This window comes from Odocoileus virginianus, chromosome 30 (genome assembly GCF_023699985.2).
Source record: "Odocoileus virginianus isolate 20LAN1187 ecotype Illinois chromosome 30, Ovbor_1.2, whole genome shotgun sequence".
Taxonomy (NCBI): domain Eukaryota; kingdom Metazoa; phylum Chordata; class Mammalia; order Artiodactyla; family Cervidae; genus Odocoileus; species Odocoileus virginianus.
This window is the reverse complement of record NC_069703.1, coordinates 28,763,924-28,783,549: the sequence shown is the minus strand read 5'-3', so window position 1 is coordinate 28,783,549 and position 19,626 is coordinate 28,763,924. Positions and strand designations below refer to the sequence as shown.

General features: G+C 51.9%; 1 protein-coding gene and 1 long non-coding RNA gene across 3 annotated transcripts in view; one reads left to right on the top strand and one right to left on the bottom strand.

Annotated features, from left to right (window-relative positions):
- Window positions 1–11,723, top strand: part of SDHB (succinate dehydrogenase complex iron sulfur subunit B) — a 30,543-nt gene extending 18,820 nt beyond the window's left edge. For both annotated transcript variants that reach the window (XM_020877976.2, XM_070458775.1), the window contains exons 3-8: window positions 3,359–3,444; window positions 5,675–5,811; window positions 6,401–6,517; window positions 8,790–8,891; window positions 10,116–10,238; window positions 11,497–11,723. In XM_020877976.2, coding sequence (XP_020733635.1) covers window positions 3,359–3,444; window positions 5,675–5,811; window positions 6,401–6,517; window positions 8,790–8,891; window positions 10,116–10,238; window positions 11,497–11,574 — 643 coding nt within the window. In that variant the 3' untranslated portion in view covers window positions 11,575–11,723. The remainder of the gene's footprint in view (window positions 1–3,358; window positions 3,445–5,674; window positions 5,812–6,400; window positions 6,518–8,789; window positions 8,892–10,115; window positions 10,239–11,496) is intronic.
- LOC139032197 (uncharacterized) lies at window positions 11,639–19,579 on the bottom strand. The gene is made up of 2 exons (XR_011484721.1): window positions 19,217–19,579; window positions 11,639–12,344 (listed from the first exon to the last, which is right to left on the bottom strand). It is a non-coding gene; the product is annotated as an uncharacterized lncRNA (long non-coding RNA).
- Window positions 19,580–19,626: the final 47 nt, after the last annotated feature.

Sequence of the window (19,626 nt, the reverse complement as noted above, 5' to 3'; positions counted from 1 at the left end):
AAATACTACTTAAAGGAAGGCAGAAAAGAGGGCTTCCCAGGTGGCACCAGTAGTAAAGAACCCACCTGCTGATACAGGAGACACAAGAGACGCCGGTTCAGTCTCTGGATCACAAGATCCCCTGGAGGAGAGCATGCACGCCACTCCAGTGTTCTTGCCTGGAGAGTCTCATGGACAGAGGGGCCTGGGGGGCTACAGTGCAGCCTGTCGCCAGAGTCGGACACGACTGAAGCGACTCTGTATGCATGCACACACTTTGAAAATGTTAAGAAATGGAAGAAAACACAAAATATTCATCTGGCCTCAGGAAGGAGCATGGTCTTTTAGACTTAAAAGAGGACGGTATCATAAAAGGAAAAGTGGTCGACTTTTAACAGTGTGAACATTTAAATTTTTTGTGTGTTTTAAAATTTTGACTTTCAAAATCAGAAATCAGATAGCCAATTGCCGGTTGATGGAGGAAGCAGGATTAGCATTAGATGTGTTAGATGTGTGATACTGTGGTATATGTTTGGTCTTGGGTTTCTGGTTTCTAAAACCCTTGTAATCCCAAACAACTATAGGGTCATCTTTTGTTACGTTTTGTTTGCATTCTCAGTTCCTCAAATAGCTTCAGACAAATAATAGAGGTGAAATGGGTGTCTTTTTTATAGCAAGCTCATTTCAACCACACCTGAGTTTATATTAAGTGATTTCTTAGAAGCCCCTAAATCCATTCAATTAGGACTGGTTGCTAAGAGAACCAACCATAAGATTCGAGGGCTGACCTCCCAGGAGGGGAACGGGGCTAGAGGTTGAATTGCTTATCAGTGACCAGGGATGTACTCAGTCTTCCTACATAATTAAACCTCCATTAAAAATCCTTGATTACAGGGTTCAGAGAGCTGGGTTCAGTAAAGCCCAGGAGGTGCTAGGATAGAGTGGCCTGCAGGAGAGGGTGTGGAAGCTCTCCTCCCTTCCGAATACCTTTGCCCTGTGCGCCTCTTCCTTTTGACTGTTGCAGGGCTGTATCCTTTTATAATAAACCAGAAATCTAGTCAACAAACTGTTCTTTTTTTAATTCTGGGGGGAGTCAGTCTAGCAAACTGGAGGAGGGGGTCTTAAGGACCTCGAGTTGATAGTGTCAGCTTTGAGTTCCACTGTGGGATTCCCACTTGATGTTGCAGAATCACTTGGCATGGAAAAAACACCCACAGTTGGTGACCGGAAGTGAAGTCCTGGGAGTAAGGAGCATAGAGAAAAACAGAAGAGTTTCTCTTCTAGAAGATGGTAGTTCAGACGTTAAAAAGGAAAACTCCCCAGACTTCAGTAAACAAAGAGGCAAACAGCATGGAGAGACTGAGTCTATAAGATTAGTCCACTAGAATGAGTGCTGCCTATGGCGGGAATTTGTATCTGCTTTGTCCTCTGGTGGATGTCTAACACCTGGAACAGAACCTGGTACAGAGCAGACTTTCAATAAATAATTGATGTGAGGAAAGATGAGTGAATTTATGGCAGATATTCAACCACTGGAGTGTTCAAAAATCTCAAAACAGTGACAGTAATAACACATCTCCATTCTCAGAATAGCAGGGTTTTTTTTTTAAGGTTACAATTCCCAGTGTTAGCAGAGGTACAGTGCAAAGGGTGTGACATATTATTGGTAGAAATACATGCAGGTGATGCAGATGTGTTAACTAGCCAACTTTGTCATGGCAGTCCTTTCACTGTATATCAGATTATCGTGTCATACACTTTAAGAAACGGAAAAAGTGGAAATAGTGACATTTTATTTTCTTGGACTCCATTGCAAATGGTAACTGCAGCCATGAAATTAAAAGACGCTAGCTCCTTGGAAGGAAAGCTATGACAAACCTAGACAAGTATTAAAAAGCAAAGACATCAGTTTGCCAACAAAGGTCCGTCTAGTCAAAGCTGTGATTTTTCCAGTAGTCATGTTTGGATATAAGAGTTGGGCCATAGATAAGACTGAGCATTGAAGAATTGATACTTTCGAATTGCAGTGTTGGAGAAGACTCTTGAGAGTCCACTGGATAGCAAGGAGATTTTGAAGGTAATCTTAAAGGTCAGTCTTAAAGGTAATCAGTCCTGAATATTCATTGAAAGGAGTGATGCTGAAGCTCCAATACTTTGGCCACCTGATGCAAAGAACTGACTCACCAGAAAAGACCCTGATGCTGGGAAAGATTAAAGGTGGAGGAGAAGGGAACGACAGAGGATGAGATGGTCAGAGAGCATCACTGACTCGATGGACATGAGTTTGAGCAAATTTGGGAGTTGGTGAAGGACAGGAAGCTTGACGTGCTGCAGTCCATGGGGTCACAGAGAGTCGGACACGACTGAACGACTGAACAGCAGCGACAGCATGCCTCAAGTTTACACAGTATTTGTCAGTCGCAGAGTTGGGTGGGGGGAGAGAGACGGCATATAGAAAATTGGGAAGGGGCATATTTTTTTAAACCTCATGCATAGAGAAATACTGAGAATAGGGTGGAGGTGTCAACCAGGAGATAGGTTTGCTAAACTATCTGCCAGCTACTCTGAAAATTGTACTTTTTTAAAAATTGAAGTACTGTGTAGATGATTTACAATATTGTGTTAATTTCTGTAGAGCAAAATGGCTCAGTTACACATGTTATTTTTCATTTCTTTTCCACTGTGGTTTATCACAGGATACTGAATATAGTTCAGTAGGACCTTGTTGCATGTTTTTATTTAATCTTCATAATTTGATATAAATATTAATTCCATTTTACAGATGCAGAAACAGGCTCTGAGAGAATAAGCCATTTTCATTGAATCAAAGTCTGTGCGGTCACAGCAGACTGACTGTGTGGCAGACGCTGCTCTTCAGTGCTTCGTCTCCCCTGTGCGTTAGTTTGCCTACAGCGGTCCTGTGTGATTGCTCTCTGCCTCAGAGTTGAGAAGCCACTAACTAGCCATTTAGAGCTACTGTTTTCATCCAAAAAAATAAAACTGAAATTTGAAATAAATTATTTGGGAAGACTTTTCAGAGAGCTTTAGAGGAAGGAACAAAAGCTGCCAGTGTGTAGAAGTTGTTCCCTAATCTAAACACGTCTCCATTTCTTTACACTCCGTTTCCTAGAAACGCACATGCAGTGTGGTCCTCAGAGTAGAGCTCTGGTCCTTAAACTGTGAGTGCACGTTCCACTGTGTGCACACAGTGAGAACTGGAAAAAACGCTGAAGGCGACCTCAGAAGGCCAGATGGGCAAGAAGAGCCGCTAACACGTGTCGCTGTCTCAGACTGTATCATGGTAATGTCAGGAGATTGGGCTTCACATAAATACAGCTGCGTCTATTATTTTTGTGACTTTTTTTTTTCTTTTGGTCAGCTGTGGTCCTATGGTGTTGGATGCTTTAATCAAGATTAAGAATGAAATTGATTCTACCTTAACCTTCCGAAGATCATGCAGAGAAGGTAAGCCTTTGCTTCCCTGTTGTTAGGCTCGGACACTTTTGTCCTGGTTCCCAAAAGAGGCCTGGGCTGGCCAGAACCAATACTGGGGCTACCTGGACAGTGGCTGTAGCGCTTTGCCAGGTAGCCCCGCCACAAGTCACACTTGCTCTTCTGGGGCAGAAGTGTTAGGAGTTTTCACTCCGGATACAGGTTCGGGTTTCTGAGTTTATTTCCCTTGAGGAGCTTTCACTTGCATGGTTAATGCGTCTGACGGCCCCTGTGAGCAGCTGCACCCTTCGGGGACCAGCTCACATACTCTGCCTGGCAGCCACAGAGCCCCTCCACTCAGGTGGTGGGGGGTGGATTTCTAGACACTCACCACTTGTCCAGCAGGGGAGTTGCGCGTCCCGTGCCAGCTCCCAGCATCACACATGCCCAGAGCAGGTGGTCAGTGGGATGTTCTGGGTGGGAACAGCAGCTGCTACATTGCGCTGCTGATTCCAGGCAGTGTGCACCGACATTGTTTACTTTCATTGCTACGTACTAGAAAAATATAATTACGACAGTGGAACCGTGATAGAAATGATTTTTTAAATAAGAATTTAAGTTAAAAGGAGCTGATTTAAAGAAAACTCCTAAGTAATCATCCAGAGAGTTCTCCAGTGTGGGAAAAACCACAGGAGTGCTGTGACAGCTGACGATCCTGCCTGTTGTGGAGCACAGACTGTGCGCACTCCATGCTGGGCGCTTCACGTGAGACACACAGGCACTGCGGTCATTGACACTCGGCGGACATGTGAGGAGACGGAGGCCTGGGGAGGGTCCGGGCTTCGGGATGGACCCGGAGGTGGTCCCCAGTATGGGGAGCCAGGACTCAGGCAGAGCTGTCAGATTCTGGAATTAATCCTCTCAGGTAGTACACTCGCTTAGCCTGGCTTGGAAGCCTGGGATAAAACCAGAACAGGGTCGCTGGGGCCTACCACGGGCTGTGGCTGACTTTCTCCCTAAAATACCTTCCGTACAAGGAAAGGTCGTTACAGCTGTCAGCCCACCGCACTTCATCTGTGTCCTGCTGGAGTCTCAAGCATTTAAAGTCCTGCTGCTAAGACATCTGTTTTGATTCAGCTAATCTTACAGGGCTGGATTTAAGGTAGCCTATGCTGCTAACACGTATGATTATTTGGCTGGATCCTGCTGTTGAGGGAACATCCTGCTGTAGTTAAATACCAGCCTCACAGCACAGGAGATAAAGACACTTCTCAGTAATCTCTCTGAGCCAAGAGCACAAGGTGTGGCCCCTGTGAGCTAAAAGTAAACAAGGCAGAATGAGGGTGACTGCGGCTCCTTTCGGTTCTCTCGTAAAGAAAATTTCCAGGTAAGCCCTGGAAATTTCATTGTATTTTTTTTTTAAATTAGAGATGTGGTGGCCGGGGGTTCGACTGTGTAGTCATTTGTAACCCTGAAATACCTAGGAAATTCCATACACAGGAAATGAGTGCAAGCTAAGGAATTTCTCATTTCATGGTGCTTGCTCAGCACCTTCTTTTGCTTACTTTGGTTGGTTTCACATTAGTTCATCCTCCTTGGGAAGTCGGTGCTAAGCGCAACTCAGATGGGCTTCATACCCAGAGAGTAGGCACCGAGCTGCTTTGTGGAGACAGAATCAGAGCAACCTCTGAGGCCCCTGTGTCCAGGCCTCAACTTTAAGATGCCCAAGACAGTGTTGATTTATTTTGGGGTCTCTTGATCTGTTGAGGGTTTGAGTTTGGTGAATTCCTGGCAGTCCAGTGGTTAGGACTCTGAGCTTTCACTGCCAAGGGTCCAGGTTCAATCCCTGGTTGAGGAACTAAGATCCCACAAGCCATGCGGCATGGCCAGACCAAAAAAGAAAGTTTGGTCCAGTGGGGACCAACACAGCGCTGTGAAGCAGTCATCCTTCAATCAGAAATAAATAAATTGTTTTTTAAGTTTTTAAAAATAATTCAAGTAACAGTGACTTTAAACACACACACAGAAAAGGCTGTTTTTTCCTCTCCGAAGGCATGGGGCGAGGAGCTAGGACCCGGGGGGCCCTCGGGCGCAGCAGAGCCATCCTGGGCGGGCACCTTCCAGCCTCAGGGTTGCCCCTGGTCTCCCAGAGTCTCCGTTCTAGGAAGGAGGGCGGGAAAGGTGGCTGCGCCGGCACCCCCGCGGCTGCTGGAGCCTGGAAGGGAGCCGGCGCGGCGGTCACGCCCCCCCATGCTCTCTGCAGGCATCTGCGGCTCCTGTGCCATGAACATCAACGGAGGCAACACCCTGGCGTGTACCCGCAGGATCGACACCAACCTCAACAAAGTTTCCAAAATCTACCCTCTGCCACATATGTATGTGATAAAGGATCTTGTTCCTGTAAGTTTTCTGTCTGCTAAATGGGTTGGGAGATGTGTGTGTTTCGCTGTAGTTCTTCAGGGCAGGTTTCTTTCCTGCCGTGAGTGTAATTAAGGAATGTAAACGGCAGAAGGTAACTGGCCCAGAAAGTCCTCCAGCTGCTTGTTTGGTGAGGATTGTTTGGGAATAATAGCGCACAGGATTTTATACTTGGGACAGTTTCAGAAATGAACTATTTGGCCCTAACAACAAAGAATTCATGTGGAAAATCTCCGTTGGGAAAGCGGCCGTTGTCGTGTGCTTGAATTACCATCTTCTGATATCTGACCACCTTTCCCTTCACTCACTGGGTGCTTTCAACGGTATCAGGAGAAAGAATTGCAGGATGGGAAAGTTTCTCACGTGGCTAAAGGAGAGATTTCCTGACAACGCTTACATGCGACCGTTTCTCCTTTCGTGGTCTTTGCATGTAGCTGTGCCAAAGGAGGAGACGCTGGCTGCTGCTGTCACGGGGCAGGAGCGTGGGCAGTGTCCAAGAAATGGGGTACATAAGAACGCTGAGGGTGGCGGTGGAATCTGACCCGTTTCTTCCTCTTCCTCTTCCCCTCAGGATTTGAGCAACTTCTATGCTCAGTACAAGTCCATTGAGCCTTACCTGAAGAAGAAGGATGAGTCCCAGGGAGGCAAGGAGCAGTACCTGCAGTCCATAGAAGACCGTGAGAAGCTGGTCATTAGTCCCCGTTTGCTGTCTGACTTGAGGACTTTGTTGCAGAGATGTTTACCCAGGGGGCTGGGATGGGGTGGGGAGGCTGGCGTGTGGACCATTTAGCATCTTCCGGAAAGGAGCTTCGGAACTAACTGTCGCAGGGTTGGACACGCAGCCTGTCAGAGCCAGGTGGGCAGTGAGAGCCCAGAGAGGGCTGGGGCTGGAGCGCCCCGCCGGGAGCGGCACGCTGCTGCCGCCGCGCCAGACCCTGTCTCTTTCTCGGGAAACTAGAGTGTCACTTGCCAGGTTTTGACAAGTGACAGCTGCGTCAGTTACTCCCGTAACAGTGCAGACGAACAAAGCACATGCTGGCCGTCTGCGGCCCGGCTGCCACCACTCTATCTAGGGATGGGAGTGAGAGGTGATGGCAGAGCCAGGACCGGGGCTTGCTGCTCTCTCTGGTAACGCGGTGTGGGCTTGTGACAGGCCTGCTCACTCTGGGAGGTGCTACCCCTGGGGGCAGGCTGTGAAGTCTCTGAAGGTGAAGGGGTTATTATCAAGGGTTTAGTCTCTCGCACACTTTTACTTCCTCTAAGTCTCTGGCTTGCACACTCCCAGCACACTCCTCTGGAGAGGAAGAGGTGGAAAGGGGGACCAGACGGAGACAGGTCCCAACATTGCCTCTGCACGCGGCAGGGACTCACGCTGCCTCAGGTCACCGCTTCATTCATTTATGGGACAGTCCACTGGCAGGCCGAGCCCGCCTCGGCGGCGGGCCGTGCCTCACCCTTTCTGGGTCCCATGGCATGAGCCAGCTTACCAGCAGATACTAGTTGTGTGAGTGAGTCAATGGATTTTGCCTTTCTAGGTCCTGGGGAATATTTAGCCTCTCTTCTCTTCCCTGTTGGAGAAGGAAATGGCAAACCCGCTCCATATTCTTGCCTGGGAAATCCCACCAACAGAGGAGCCTGACAGGCTGCGGTCCATGGGGTCATGTAGAGTCAGATACAGCTGAGCAGGCACTCATACATACCTCTTCCCCATAAAACCTTAAGAAAGGAACGTCCTTCAGACTTCCTGGTGGTCTAGTGGTTATGACTCCAAGCTCCCTGTGAGGGGCATGGATTCAGTCCCTGGTCAGGAAACTAAATCCCATGTGCCACATGGCACAGCTCAAGAAGGAAATAGAAAGTCGTGGTAAGAGTGCCAGGCCTGTCGTCATGGAGACGTCGAGGGTCAGCATGGTGATGGAAGTCAGAGCAAGCAGCCAACTTCTGTTTCAAGAGTTTCTTGTTCTCGGGACGTAGCTACCCCTAATTTCTAACTTCAGGGAGTCTATCATATCAAGTAGACTAAATAATATGACTGTTATTAAGGCTTTGACCTTAATAAAAGGTCATAAAAGCTGTGACCTCACGCCTTCTAGACCATGGGACTAGCTTACATGCTTACCAGCTGAGAACACAGGTTTTGTGGAGACCTGTGGTTACCATGGTGACCATCAACTCTGCCATCTGCTTATAGCTGTCACTTCAGATGTCAGCTTGCCCTTCTGCTTCGCCACTTGTAAGCAGTTCCTGTTGTTGCCCAAATCAAAGTCCGGTTTGTTGAAGCCTGTTGGGCAGGTTGAGTCTGTGAGTCAGTGTTAGAGGAGGCGTTCCAAAGCAGGCCGCCTGGCGGCCCGTCTCAGCTCTGCTGTTGGCAGCTGTGTGACGCTCAGCAAGGGACTTAACTCCTCTGAGCCTCTGTGCCTCACTTGTAAAATGGGAATCTAACAACACTCACCCCAGGGTTATTGTGCCAGTTAAATGAGGTCATTTAGGCAGTAAGGCACCCAGTGCTCAGTGTGGGTTAACTATTTGGGACAGTATTGGTGTTCCCCCTGGAAACCTTGAGATCCCTGCTGACCCAGGGCAGAAGCTGGTGTACACTCTGGATGCCTCAGCACTTGGGGGCTTTTTAATTTCTGCTAGACTGCATTCGAGGTGGTAAGTTCATTTTTTTTTTTTTTTTTTAAGATAAGTGAGGTGTTATTTACTAAAGGATAAGTACATGTGGACTTAACTCTGGGCTCTGATCCAGCACATGTCTGAAGATAGTTCCAAGATCTTTTTTATGAACATGGTAAATCTCTGCAAACTACTCCTAGGATTTTGCCAAGAAAACTCGTGCAAAACAAACAAAGCTCAGTGCACTTTGTCCGTGTGCTGACCCCACACGCCACGTTTAATCGGCTCAGGGCACAGCTGTCTCTCCCGTGACGGGCTCCTGATCACCCTCTCTCCCCACACAGGACGGGCTCTATGAGTGTATTCTCTGCGCCTGCTGCAGCACCAGCTGCCCGAGCTACTGGTGGAATGGAGACAAGTACCTGGGCCCCGCGGTCCTCATGCAGGTGAGGTGCCCGCCTTGCCGTGAGGGAGGCTGGAACTCGGGCATCCAGAAGGACAGAAGGACAGTGTGCTGGAAGGCAGCCGTTCCGAGGGGCGGTGCTGTCCTTCCCTGGCTCCCGCTGCAAGCAGGGTCATGGGTCGCAGCGCCCTCACTTGGCTTCCGATGAATCTGGCGCTTCCTCTGCAGGCTGCCTTCGTTGAGTGTGGCGATGGCCACACCGGGGGCTGGTGGCTGCAGGTTGGCAGGCCGTGCCGTGCAGCTGGCTCTTCGCGGCCCACTTGCCCGCTTTCCCTGACTCCATCTGTCAGAAAGCTCCTCACCTCCCTCTCAGGGATTTTCAACATACAGGCAGGACAGAGAGAAGTTTCTTTGAGGGACAGTTACCCATGAGAGGTTGGAGGTGGTTTCCCGGCTAATGAAAGCCTGCATTGCTGAGTTGAGGCATGCTGCTTTTCATCGCGTTTGATTGGATGTATAGTTCGTGGCCAAGGGTCACTGTCTTTGTTCCCAGAAAGCTCATGCTTTTTAGATTTGTGGTCAGTGTTTTTCCTAGACCCTTAAGCAGCTCAAAAAACAACTTCTTGTTTCTCATTTTCCCATAAAAAGAGAAGTTCTGTGGTTCTGTGACCAGTTAGCAGTACTGATCCTGGCCAAGTTAAAGATTGAATAGTGAGATATGTTCATAGCTGGCACTTAGATCCGTGTGTGAGCTGCTGGGAGGCGTAGAAGTCCCCTCGGTCACTGCTGGAGCTTAGTCAGTGGTCAGATGGCTGGTCTCAGGCTGCCTGGATGGCTGTGCTAATTAAAAGATTCAATAAGAATAAACGTTAAGTCGTCTGTTTACTCAGAGAAGGGGAGTAGGTGCTGGGGAAGCAGTTAGAGTCCAGCATCCCATCTTTGCCTTTGCTCTTTCATGTCTAGGAAGGAGGCTAATGAGAGCAGGAGATCAGTAGTTGAAGACATGACGCCCACTGGTGTATAATTAAGCACCAGGGACCAGGTGCTGTGGTTCAGAGGTTTGTGGGCCTCATTAGTCGATGTGATCAGAAGATGTTATGAAAGGGTGGAGAGCCTTTCTCTGAAAGAGAACGAGAAGTGAAGGGTGTGGAGACGACCTCTAAGCTGGGCCCGCAGGTTCTCTGTGCGCTGGGAGCTTTGGTGTCGGTCAGAGGGCTGCTCCGGCTAGTTAGGGCTCGGCTCTGCTCACCAGTGCCCGCTCCCCCAGGCCTATCGCTGGATGATCGACTCCAGAGACGACTTCACGGAGGAGCGCCTGGCCAAGCTGCAGGACCCCTTCTCTCTGTACCGATGCCACACCATCATGAACTGCACGCGGACCTGCCCCAAGGTACGGCCCGCGGCCCCGCGCCCGCATGTGCCTCCCCTGGGAGGCAGAGCCCGCGGTCGCCTCGGTGTGGACCCGGGGTGTCGGCACCTCGGCGCTGTGCGCAGGGTCCCGCAGGCGCAGACACGGCCCCTCCGGAGGGGTCTCCGGCAGGGTTCCTGCGGGCCGGGTCGCGGGTTCCTGCTCTCGGATCCGCTGGGTTCACCCTGACTGCAGGAACCTCAGGACGGAAGCTGCGAGCACAGGCAGCCGTGGGGGCTGCGGTCTGCCCGCCATGCTTTGCCCCACTGTGCTCTGCCCGCTGCGCTCCTCGGAGCTCTGCTTGCTTAGCTTTCACTCCCTCTTCCTGTTCCCGCCTCGGGGCTCGCCCTGCCCACTGCCTCAGCAGCTGCCTGTCTCCTCATTTCTCGGTGGGAGCCTCCTGGCCCAGCTCAGCTCTCCTGGCATAGCCCATGGTGGCCCATGGCAGCCGCTGTGGTCCAGCCCCTGCGCAGGGAGCCGCCAGGACCGCCCTCTGCGCGCGACTGTGGGCAGAGCAGTTTCCTTTTAAAGGACAGGCAGCAAGATGGAAGACTCACGCCCAGCCAGTTAGCGGTTTAAAAAAGAAAAGGCGGCATATCTCAGCGGACGTGAAATCCAGACTGGGCCGTGCCGCTGTTTCGGGCCCCTGGCCCCAGTCTGCCCGTGGGGCGTCGGCGCAGGGATTGGAGGGCCTGCTGGGTGCTGCCCGCCTTTCCCCGGGCTCACAGAGCCGTTTGGCCCGGAGGCGGGTCCTGCCGCTGACGTTCTCAGGACAGGGCCTGGCACAGAGTGAGCGCTCAGGAAAGGGGACCTTCCGTTATTTAGAACAAAATAGGTCCTGGGCCCGATTGGCCGGTCTGTCAGAGAACAGCTGCTCCGAGGCGGCCTGGCTTGTGTGCATGTTTCTTAAAAGCTCCACAGAGAATCCTGGGCGCGAACCTGTGCACTGCAGAGGGCAGCAGACGGACCAGCCAGGGGCTGACTCGGTGTCCCGCCCGCCCCTGGGTAAAGCAGGGGCGGGCACTGGGCTCCGAGGCTGCACACAGGCCCTGAGAACCATCGAGTCCGCGCCTTTCACACATGGGGAAGTGGAGCCGGCGGCCGGGGCAGTGTCCAGCTGGGGCAGGGCTAGAGGCCCGCCTCCCAGCGCCGGCGAGGGCGGGAGTCTCGCCCAAGGTCATCAGGCTCTTCGCTCAGTGTCACTTACATTTCATATTGATGCTCTTCTCCTTTTTCCAAGGGGCTGAATCCTGGGAAAGCTATTGCTGAAATCAAGAAGATGATGGCAACCTACAAAGAGAAGCAGGCTTCTGCCTAACTGTGCTGTGCGCAACCTGACTGTAGCCGGCTCAGAATGCAGTTGACCTCCAGGTTCCTTCAGAGGTCGTGATTTCCCACAAATACAGCATGCACAATAAACAGTCTAAGAAATGAATAAACATTATTCTAGTTTATTAACAAAAGAAAGCAAGCCTGTTCCTTACACCTGCTGCAGCGGGAGGGGCAGGTGCCGTGAGGAGGGGCCCCGTCCTTGAAGGGGACCCTGCTCCAGAGCCGGGCCGTGGGGCGTGCGTGGGCACAGGCGCAGCGCTGGTGCCGCAGGGCGGGGGCACCCAGCTCTGCCGCTCGCCAGCTGGACGACCCCGGACACGGCATCGCTGCTGCCCCGTGTGCCCGTCTGGGAGGGGGGTCTCCTTGGCCCCCTGGAGCGCGGGCGCCTCCCTCCCTGGGTTCTCCGCAAGCTCTGGCCCGTGGTGTGCAGCATCCCGGTTTCTACAGCTCCCAATATTAGAATTGCTTAAAAGCACGCCTCGCCAAGTCTGTCTCCGTCTCGTGGAGACAACATTACAGAGAACTCCAGTTCCACAGCGGCCCTCCAGAGGCCTCGACCTCGGGAAGCGTGGATTCCCACCATGGCTGCCCTGGCTCGGCTGCTGCCCCCAGGGTGGTAACGCTGAGAAAAGGGTGGCAGCTTGTCAACTTAAAAATGGAAACCCCACCAGTTCACCAGCTTTCACATCCCCTGCTGACGGTTCACTTCTTTCCTCTAGAGTTTTGTCATCTTAGATGTGTGGAGTTCTTCATTCCCTTCAAAAATGAGGTACAAGATAGTAATAAGTTTCTATTGTTTTTCCTCCTTGTGGTAAAATGCACATAACAAAATTAACCACCTCAGCCATTTTTCAGTGGACGATTCAGTGGTATTAAGTATTCACATTATTGCACAGCCCTCTCCATCTCCAGAACTATTTTCATCTTGCAAAACTCAAACTCTGTTAAACACTTAAAATTTTTCCTTCCATAGCGCCTAGCCACCATCATTCTACTTAGTATTTCTGTGACTTCGACTAGTCTACCTCAATAAGTGGAATTAAATGGTGTTTGTCTTTCTTGTAACACCTTTCAGTTAGCATAAAGTTTCCTACGTTCATTCCTATTGCAGCAAGTGTCGGAATCCCCTTTTCTAGGACTGAAGAATCCCACTGTGTGCACAGCACAGTTTGTTCATCCAGTAATCGTTGGTGTACATTCAGCTGCTTCCGTGCTTTAGCTACTGTGAATAGCAGCAGCTTTCTACTTCTACCCCAGGATATATGAGGTCCACGCGCTACTAAAGATCTGTGTGTGTGTGTGAAATTTACCTTCCACTTTAGCTTATTTACCCACTGGTTCTCTGCTCTTTGGCAAGGATGTAACTTATTTACCCATTTCTAATACACGTTCTGGTGCATTCACTCTGAGGAATACTCCAAGGCTGTTTTTTCAAGTTCTAGCACTGAGATTATCCTGGAAACAAAAGCTTCTTGTATCAGGAGGCTGAGAAAAATGTCTGACTCACTGAGAATGAACCTTAATGGACATTTCTGGCTTAAATAGACAGTTTGGCCTTCGCTGGTGGTCCACCGGTTAATAATTGGCCAGCTGTGGGACGTCCCTGGTGGTCTAGTGGTTAAGACTGCACTTCCAATGCAGGGGGCATGGGTTTGATCCCTGGTGGGGAGCTAAGATCCCACATGCCAAGCAACAAATAAAAAAAGGATCCGCCTGCCAATGCTGGGAACACATCCTGGTCCAGGAAGATCACAGACGGAGGGGCAGTCACACCCGGACACCACAACTACTGAGCCTGTGCCCTAGAGCCTGCTCCCTGAGAGCCTGCGCCCCAACCAGGGACGTCACCACGGGGAGACCCCAGGCTCCTGCAGCTGCTGAGCCCGCTCCCCTAGAGCCTGCGCCCCCAACCAGGGACGTCACCACGGGGAGACCCCGGGCTCCTGCAGCTGCTGAGCCCGCTCCCCTAGAGCCTGCGCCCCCAACCAGGGACGTCACCACGGGGAGACCCCGGGCTCCTGCAGCTGCTGAGCCCGCTCCCCTAGAGCCTGCGCCCCCAACCAGGGACGTCACCACGGGGAGACCCCGGGCTCCTGCAGCTGCTGAGCCCGCTCCCCTAGAGCCTGCGCCCCCAACCAGGGACGTCACCACGGGGAGACCCCGGGCTCCTGCAGCTGCTGAGCCCGCTCCCCTAGAGCCTGCGCCCCAACCAGGGACGTCACCACGGGGAGACCCCGGGCTCCTGCAGCTGCTGAGCCTGCTCCCCTAGAGCCTGCGCCCCCAACCAGGGACGTCACCACGAGGAGACCCCGGGCTCCTGCTACTAGAGGAGGCCCGTGTACAGCGACAAAGACTGAGCCCATAAATGAAAGGGGACCGTTCAAAGGCACTCGTCTGGTACTGCAAGAGGTGAGGGGCGAGGCCTGTCCCCTCTCGCCTAGGAGCCAAGGTCACCAAGAAAACAGGAACATACTTTAAATTATTAGAAATTTAGAGAACAGTCTTCGCCCTCCGTTTGCTGCTGCTCTTGTTGAGTCACTTGTGTCCAGCTCTGCTACCCCATGGCTGCAGCCCGCCAGGCTCCTCTCCGTGGGACTCTCCAGGCAAGAATACTAGAGTGGGCTGCCATTTCCTTCTCCAGGGGCTCTTCCCGACCCAGGGATCGAACCCCGGTCTCCTGCCTCGCAGGCAGCTTCTTTACTGTCTGAGCCGCCGGGGGAGCCCCAGCATTAGCATCTCAGATGGTGGACCACCTCGGTAGGAGCACGCAGACACAGCCTTCAGATGTTCAAGTTCCAGGTTTGGAAGTGAGACCCAGAAACATCTCCGCGGCCTCCCCACCCCGGGCTGGGTGGCAGGAGGGCACAAACCGCCTTCCAGCTCTGTTCACACTTAGCCGACCTCTGACAGCCTCGCGGGGAGGTCACATTCCCGGATAATTTGATTTTGCTTCTAATCTCTAGACCTGTAGGGAAAGATGGGTTTTCTCGGGACTAATTTAATGGCTTTAAAGATGAGTTCTGCGCCAGCCAACTACTGACAAGAAGCAGGGGAGTTGCCACTTCAAATCAGCTTCATCAGATGTCGTTTGCAACCATAGATCATTCTCTCACTCCATATTCAAGCTAAATTAGAATATGTTATCGACTGATCGTTTAATTTACTGCTTGTTTAATCTTCAATTGGACTGCAGGCAAATGTTCTATTTTAAGTCACAAAGACTTTTCTAATAAAACTGCAGACTTGAACAGGGATGGTGTTTTGTCCTTCACGCTACTTCTGTGCCCTAATTGTGTCCAGATGATGTGCTTCCATTCACAAAAAGGCATCCTGTGGAGTGCTTTGAGTTTCCCTAAGGGCTGAAGCCAGCCATCCCTTCTTACCCTGCCTGTGGGCAAGTTGTTGAACCTCTGAGCCTCTATTTTCCTATCTATAAAATGGGAATTAAGCGCATTCGCCTCTCAGAATTGTGGGTAAAGTCTCCATAAGAATAAATGTGGGGCTTCCCTGGTGGTCCTGTGGTTAAGAATCTGCCTTGCAGTGCAAAGGAGGCCGGTTCGGTCCCTGGTCCAGGAAGAGCCCGCATGCTGCAGGCCCCCGGGCACCATGACCGCTGAGCCTGCACGCCAGAGCCCTTGAGCCGCAACCACTGAAGCCCACTGCCCCAGAGCCGGGCAGCAGAGAAGCCTGTGTGCCGGCCACAGGACCCAGTGCCGCCAAAAAGAAACGAACAAGCGTTTTCAAAAAGAAGAATAAACCCGAGTTCTTACCATCCCCCCAAAAAAGTTTGTGAGGTATGAATATGTTAATTGAATTGAGGAGGGGAAAAACCCCTTCAAGATGTGTAGCAAATCACCACAACATACACTTCATAAATATCTCACACTGCTTTCAGTTACACTTCAGTTATGCTGAAAAAAACTCTAAAAATAAATACTGTTCTAACACTTATGAGTTTAAAAAACTAGTAATGTAAAAAAAAAAGAAGCTTCTAGCTTGCAGTTGAGCAAATGCTCCGTAAACTCAATTAACTGGCTTGTCTCAAAAACCTACTGTAGGGAAGATTGAGTCACATTTCCAAGGTGATTAATCCCCTGGGAATTCCTTGGTGCTTCAGCGGTTCGGGCACCACCCTTTCACCGAGAAGGGCCCAGGTTAGACCCCTGGATTCAGGAACTGAGATCCTTCAAGATTTGGGTGCCAGCCATCAGGACTGTCACCGCTGGCATATTTCCAACGTGGCCAGAGGGGGAGACCCCCTGTGCAGAGGGGGGGCTGTCTGCGCAAGGCTTCTCACCTTCTCACCACCCATGTCACAAGGACGGCCGGGTGCCAGGGGATGTGCCACCGACACGGGACAGGCAGGTCTTCTTCCCACCTCCTCCCTGCTGGGGAAACTGCAAGACAAACTGCTGAGACTCCCCTTTATCTGTCTAGACAGCAATCATCTTGTCATGGGGTCTGTCACTACATGAGAAAATCCCTTCTGTTGCAAAGATCTAGTGAAACTAGGGAAATGGAGAAGTTAGGCGATGCTCTATAGTAAACCAGGCCAGATTAGTGCATTCTCAAGTCTTTTGCCACTTGGCCTGCTACCTGAAAACTGGGTTTGCCTCTTGGGGAATGTCAAGCCAAAAGATCCAGATTAGGAAAGATATATTCCTTGTAGAGAAAAGAGAACACCAGGGATCTATCTCCCCCAAAGCAGCATCTTCCCAAACAGCAACACTAGGGAAATTTCAAGCTAAGGGTACATGCACACTCATGAAGGGGCTTGGGCAGTCAACAGAGTCCAAGCTTTAGTTGATTGAAGTCACAAGGGTCGGAAAAGGTCGACGTCAGGTTCCAGTTGATCTGATGGTTGAGCATTTCAGGCTAATCGTCACCACTGATACAGAACTGAGAGTCTTTACAATTGATGTATTATCTTTGCCAGTGTTACTTCTCTTGCCGAATAACAATCCTTTATTCTTTTGTTCCCTTAAGGTCACTAGTTACTGAGACCTGGTCTAGGGCAAGCATCGTGGACAAGCTTTGATCACAGAACAGCTTGGGCCAAAAAGGTTTCTCTTATGTCCAGAAAGCCATGCCTGATGTTCTTCCCCCAGGGCTCCCCTACGCTATCGGATTACAGAACCAGGTATATTATGTCCTTCCTGTGGGTTCCCGAGGGAGCAGCAGCCGCAGAAGGGAACCTCCTCCGTGGGTCCTGGCCCACAGACCGCCCGACGGCCACAGGAAGAGCCGCTTCCCCAAAGGTGACCCTGGGCAGATGCAGGGCCTCCCAGATCCTCTGTGGTTTGGAAGGAAGCCTCCTTTGGCCTCCTCCCATAAAGACTGTGGACCATGTGGCAGGTGTGTCTTCTTCCCAGAGGCTGAGGTTGCAGTCTTTTAAATGCCGAGTGAAACTGAAAGAGTCAGTGGCTCAGGCGTGCACGGCTCTCTGTGACCCCGTGGGCTGCAGCCCGCCAGGCTCCTGTCATGGAGTTCTCCAGGCGAGAACACTGGAGCGGGCGGCCATTCCTTCCTTCAGGGGATCTTCCCAACCCAGCGATCGTGCCCGGGTCTCCTGCCCTGCAGGCGGATTCTTTACCATCTGAGCCAGAGCAATGTCAAAAATAAGGGACGAACCTTGAGATGCAGTCCCCAAGCCCCCTGCTTTGAGGAAGCTTTAGTCCAGCGCCAAGGTCTCATGAAAGCAGCTGGCTCCTGCCACCTCGTTTCCAGAGTTCATTTCAGAGATGAGGAGAGAGGCTCAGAGAGGAAAGTGACTTTTTAAAGCTCTCACAGTAGACACAGCTGATACGCATCCAAACCCAGGTCTCCCCGGGGCCAGGCCCAGCCCTTTGCCACTGTACCACACAGTCTCCTGGTAGGGGCATCTGAACAAGTCATTTATGCAAAACCAGCCATCCAGCCTGCCACAGAAATCAGGGTTCCCTGGATAAGTGGTCTGCACAGGCACCTACTAAGTTCTGAGGGAGGAAACGGGGGCTCAGAGGAGTAGGCTGCCCTCCCTGGAGCGTCCGCAGAAGAAAAGGGTCTTCTCACCTGAACCGAGGGAGGCCAGCCCCAACCCCCGGTGTCAGCCTGCTCCCCCAGCCCCAGCCGAGCAAACGGCGCCACTGATCCCCACCTGCTCAGAGCAAACTCAGTGAGGAGAGGCACCTCTGATTCCACACCTGCACCCCCACCTCCCATTCATCAGTAAGTCCTGCCAACACTGCCCCCTTTATCAAGCACATGGACGGAGTCTCCGGTACGTATCAGACACTGCCAAGGCCTGCCCTGCCTTCCCCTGGAGTCTCTCCCCACAACAGTGCTCCTCATCACAGCTCTGTCTCCTTGCAGCCCTTTCCCCTTTAGGTTACTCGGGAGTTTTCCTCTGCTTGCCCCTGGCTGCCGCCCATGTCTGTTTGTTCACCCTTCTATTCCCAGCTCTGAGAGCAGCTCCTGGCATCGCAGAAATGCGTAATGATGCACTGGGCCCAGTTCTGGTCTCTCTGTGATCCTTACTGGTTTGCCCTGGAGCCCAGGGTCTCTAATCCTTTGGAGATCCTTAGTCCAGAAGCCACCGACCCCGGGGTCGGGGGACACCATGTCTGAGCCTGTCACGATGTGACAACGTGCATACAAGCCCGGAGCCCTGGTGCTTTTCGGGGGCTCCCTTGTTCCCACCTGTGCAGGCTTGTCTGCAGTCATGCTGTGAGGCTTCTGAGATCCAGGTTATGCCTCTATTTCTTTATGTTTAAATTCTTATCTATTTATTTTTGGCTGTGCTGGGTCCTGGCTGCTGCGCCCAGGCTCCCTCTGGTCGCAGTGAGTGGGGCGTCTCTCTCGTTGCAGGGCGCAGGCCCCTCTGCGGCGGCTTTTCTTGTTACAGAGCATGGGCTCTAGGCACACGGGTTTCAGTGGCTGCAACATGTAGGCTGAGTGGTTATGTTGTGTGGGTTTAGCTGCTCTGAGACACGTGGGATCTTCCTGGACCAGGATCAAACCAGTGTCCCGTGGGCTGCAAGGCAGGTTCTTAACCACCGGACCGCCAGGGATGCCCCGCCCCTGCCATTCCTATGACACGTCAGAAGCATTCTGTGCCTCACTGCCGAGCTGCCCCGTGTGCACACACAGCTCTGCAGGGCCGTTTCTGAGCCTGTGAGTCTCTGGGCAGGTGTGCCTTCTTCCTTTGACATTTATCCAGTGGTGCCACATATTCTCCCAGGTGCTTTACATACTTTTCCTCTTGGAAGCCTCACAATAGTATCAAGCAGGTATTGCTGAGGTCAGACACCCTCCTAAAGGTCAATAAATGACTTCCCTGGTTGTCCAGTGGTTAAGACTTTGCCTTTCAACTTGGGCGGGGTGTGTGTTTCACCCCTGGTCGGGGGAGCTAAGCAGCATAAAACAAAAGCAACATTGTAACAAATTCAATAAAGACTTTAAAAATAGTCCACATCAAAAAATAAATAAATAAAATGTAACTATGCTTTAAAAAGAAAAGAAAGAAACCTGAGACCCAGGCCCAGTGGCTTGCCCAAGGTCACAGAGCCTAGAGGGCGCGCAGCCTGAACCAGCGTGCCTTGTACCTAATTGGGGGGTGGGGGTGGGGGGGGGTGGCGGCCTGGTCCTACCTGCGTGTCTCCTAAGGATCAGGCTCCCAGGTGCGGGTGTCTGGTATCTAAGCATCACCGCTGTGTGTGAATCTGAGCTGTGTCTGCGTTCCGGGAGTCTGGCCTGTGTGTGTCTGAGGTGGTTGTGTAACAAGGCCGTGCTGTTTCCCCGGGCGCCCTCGTGTCACAGCCCTGCACGCGAATCTGGATGGGAGGGCAGGGCAGGGCTGCGCACTCGCGCGTGCATCTGAGGACTAGTTCTCTGAGTGCGCCTGTGGTCATGCGTCTGAGGGTCGTCCTGTCGGGTCCCCGTCTTCCCCTCTCTGTGCGCCTCTGCCCCAGGGTCCTCGCCTCTGTCTCCGGACGCTCAGGCCCTGCGCGCGGCGGGGCCGGCTCGGACAAGTCCCGGCGGCCCGCGGGGCGCGCGGACG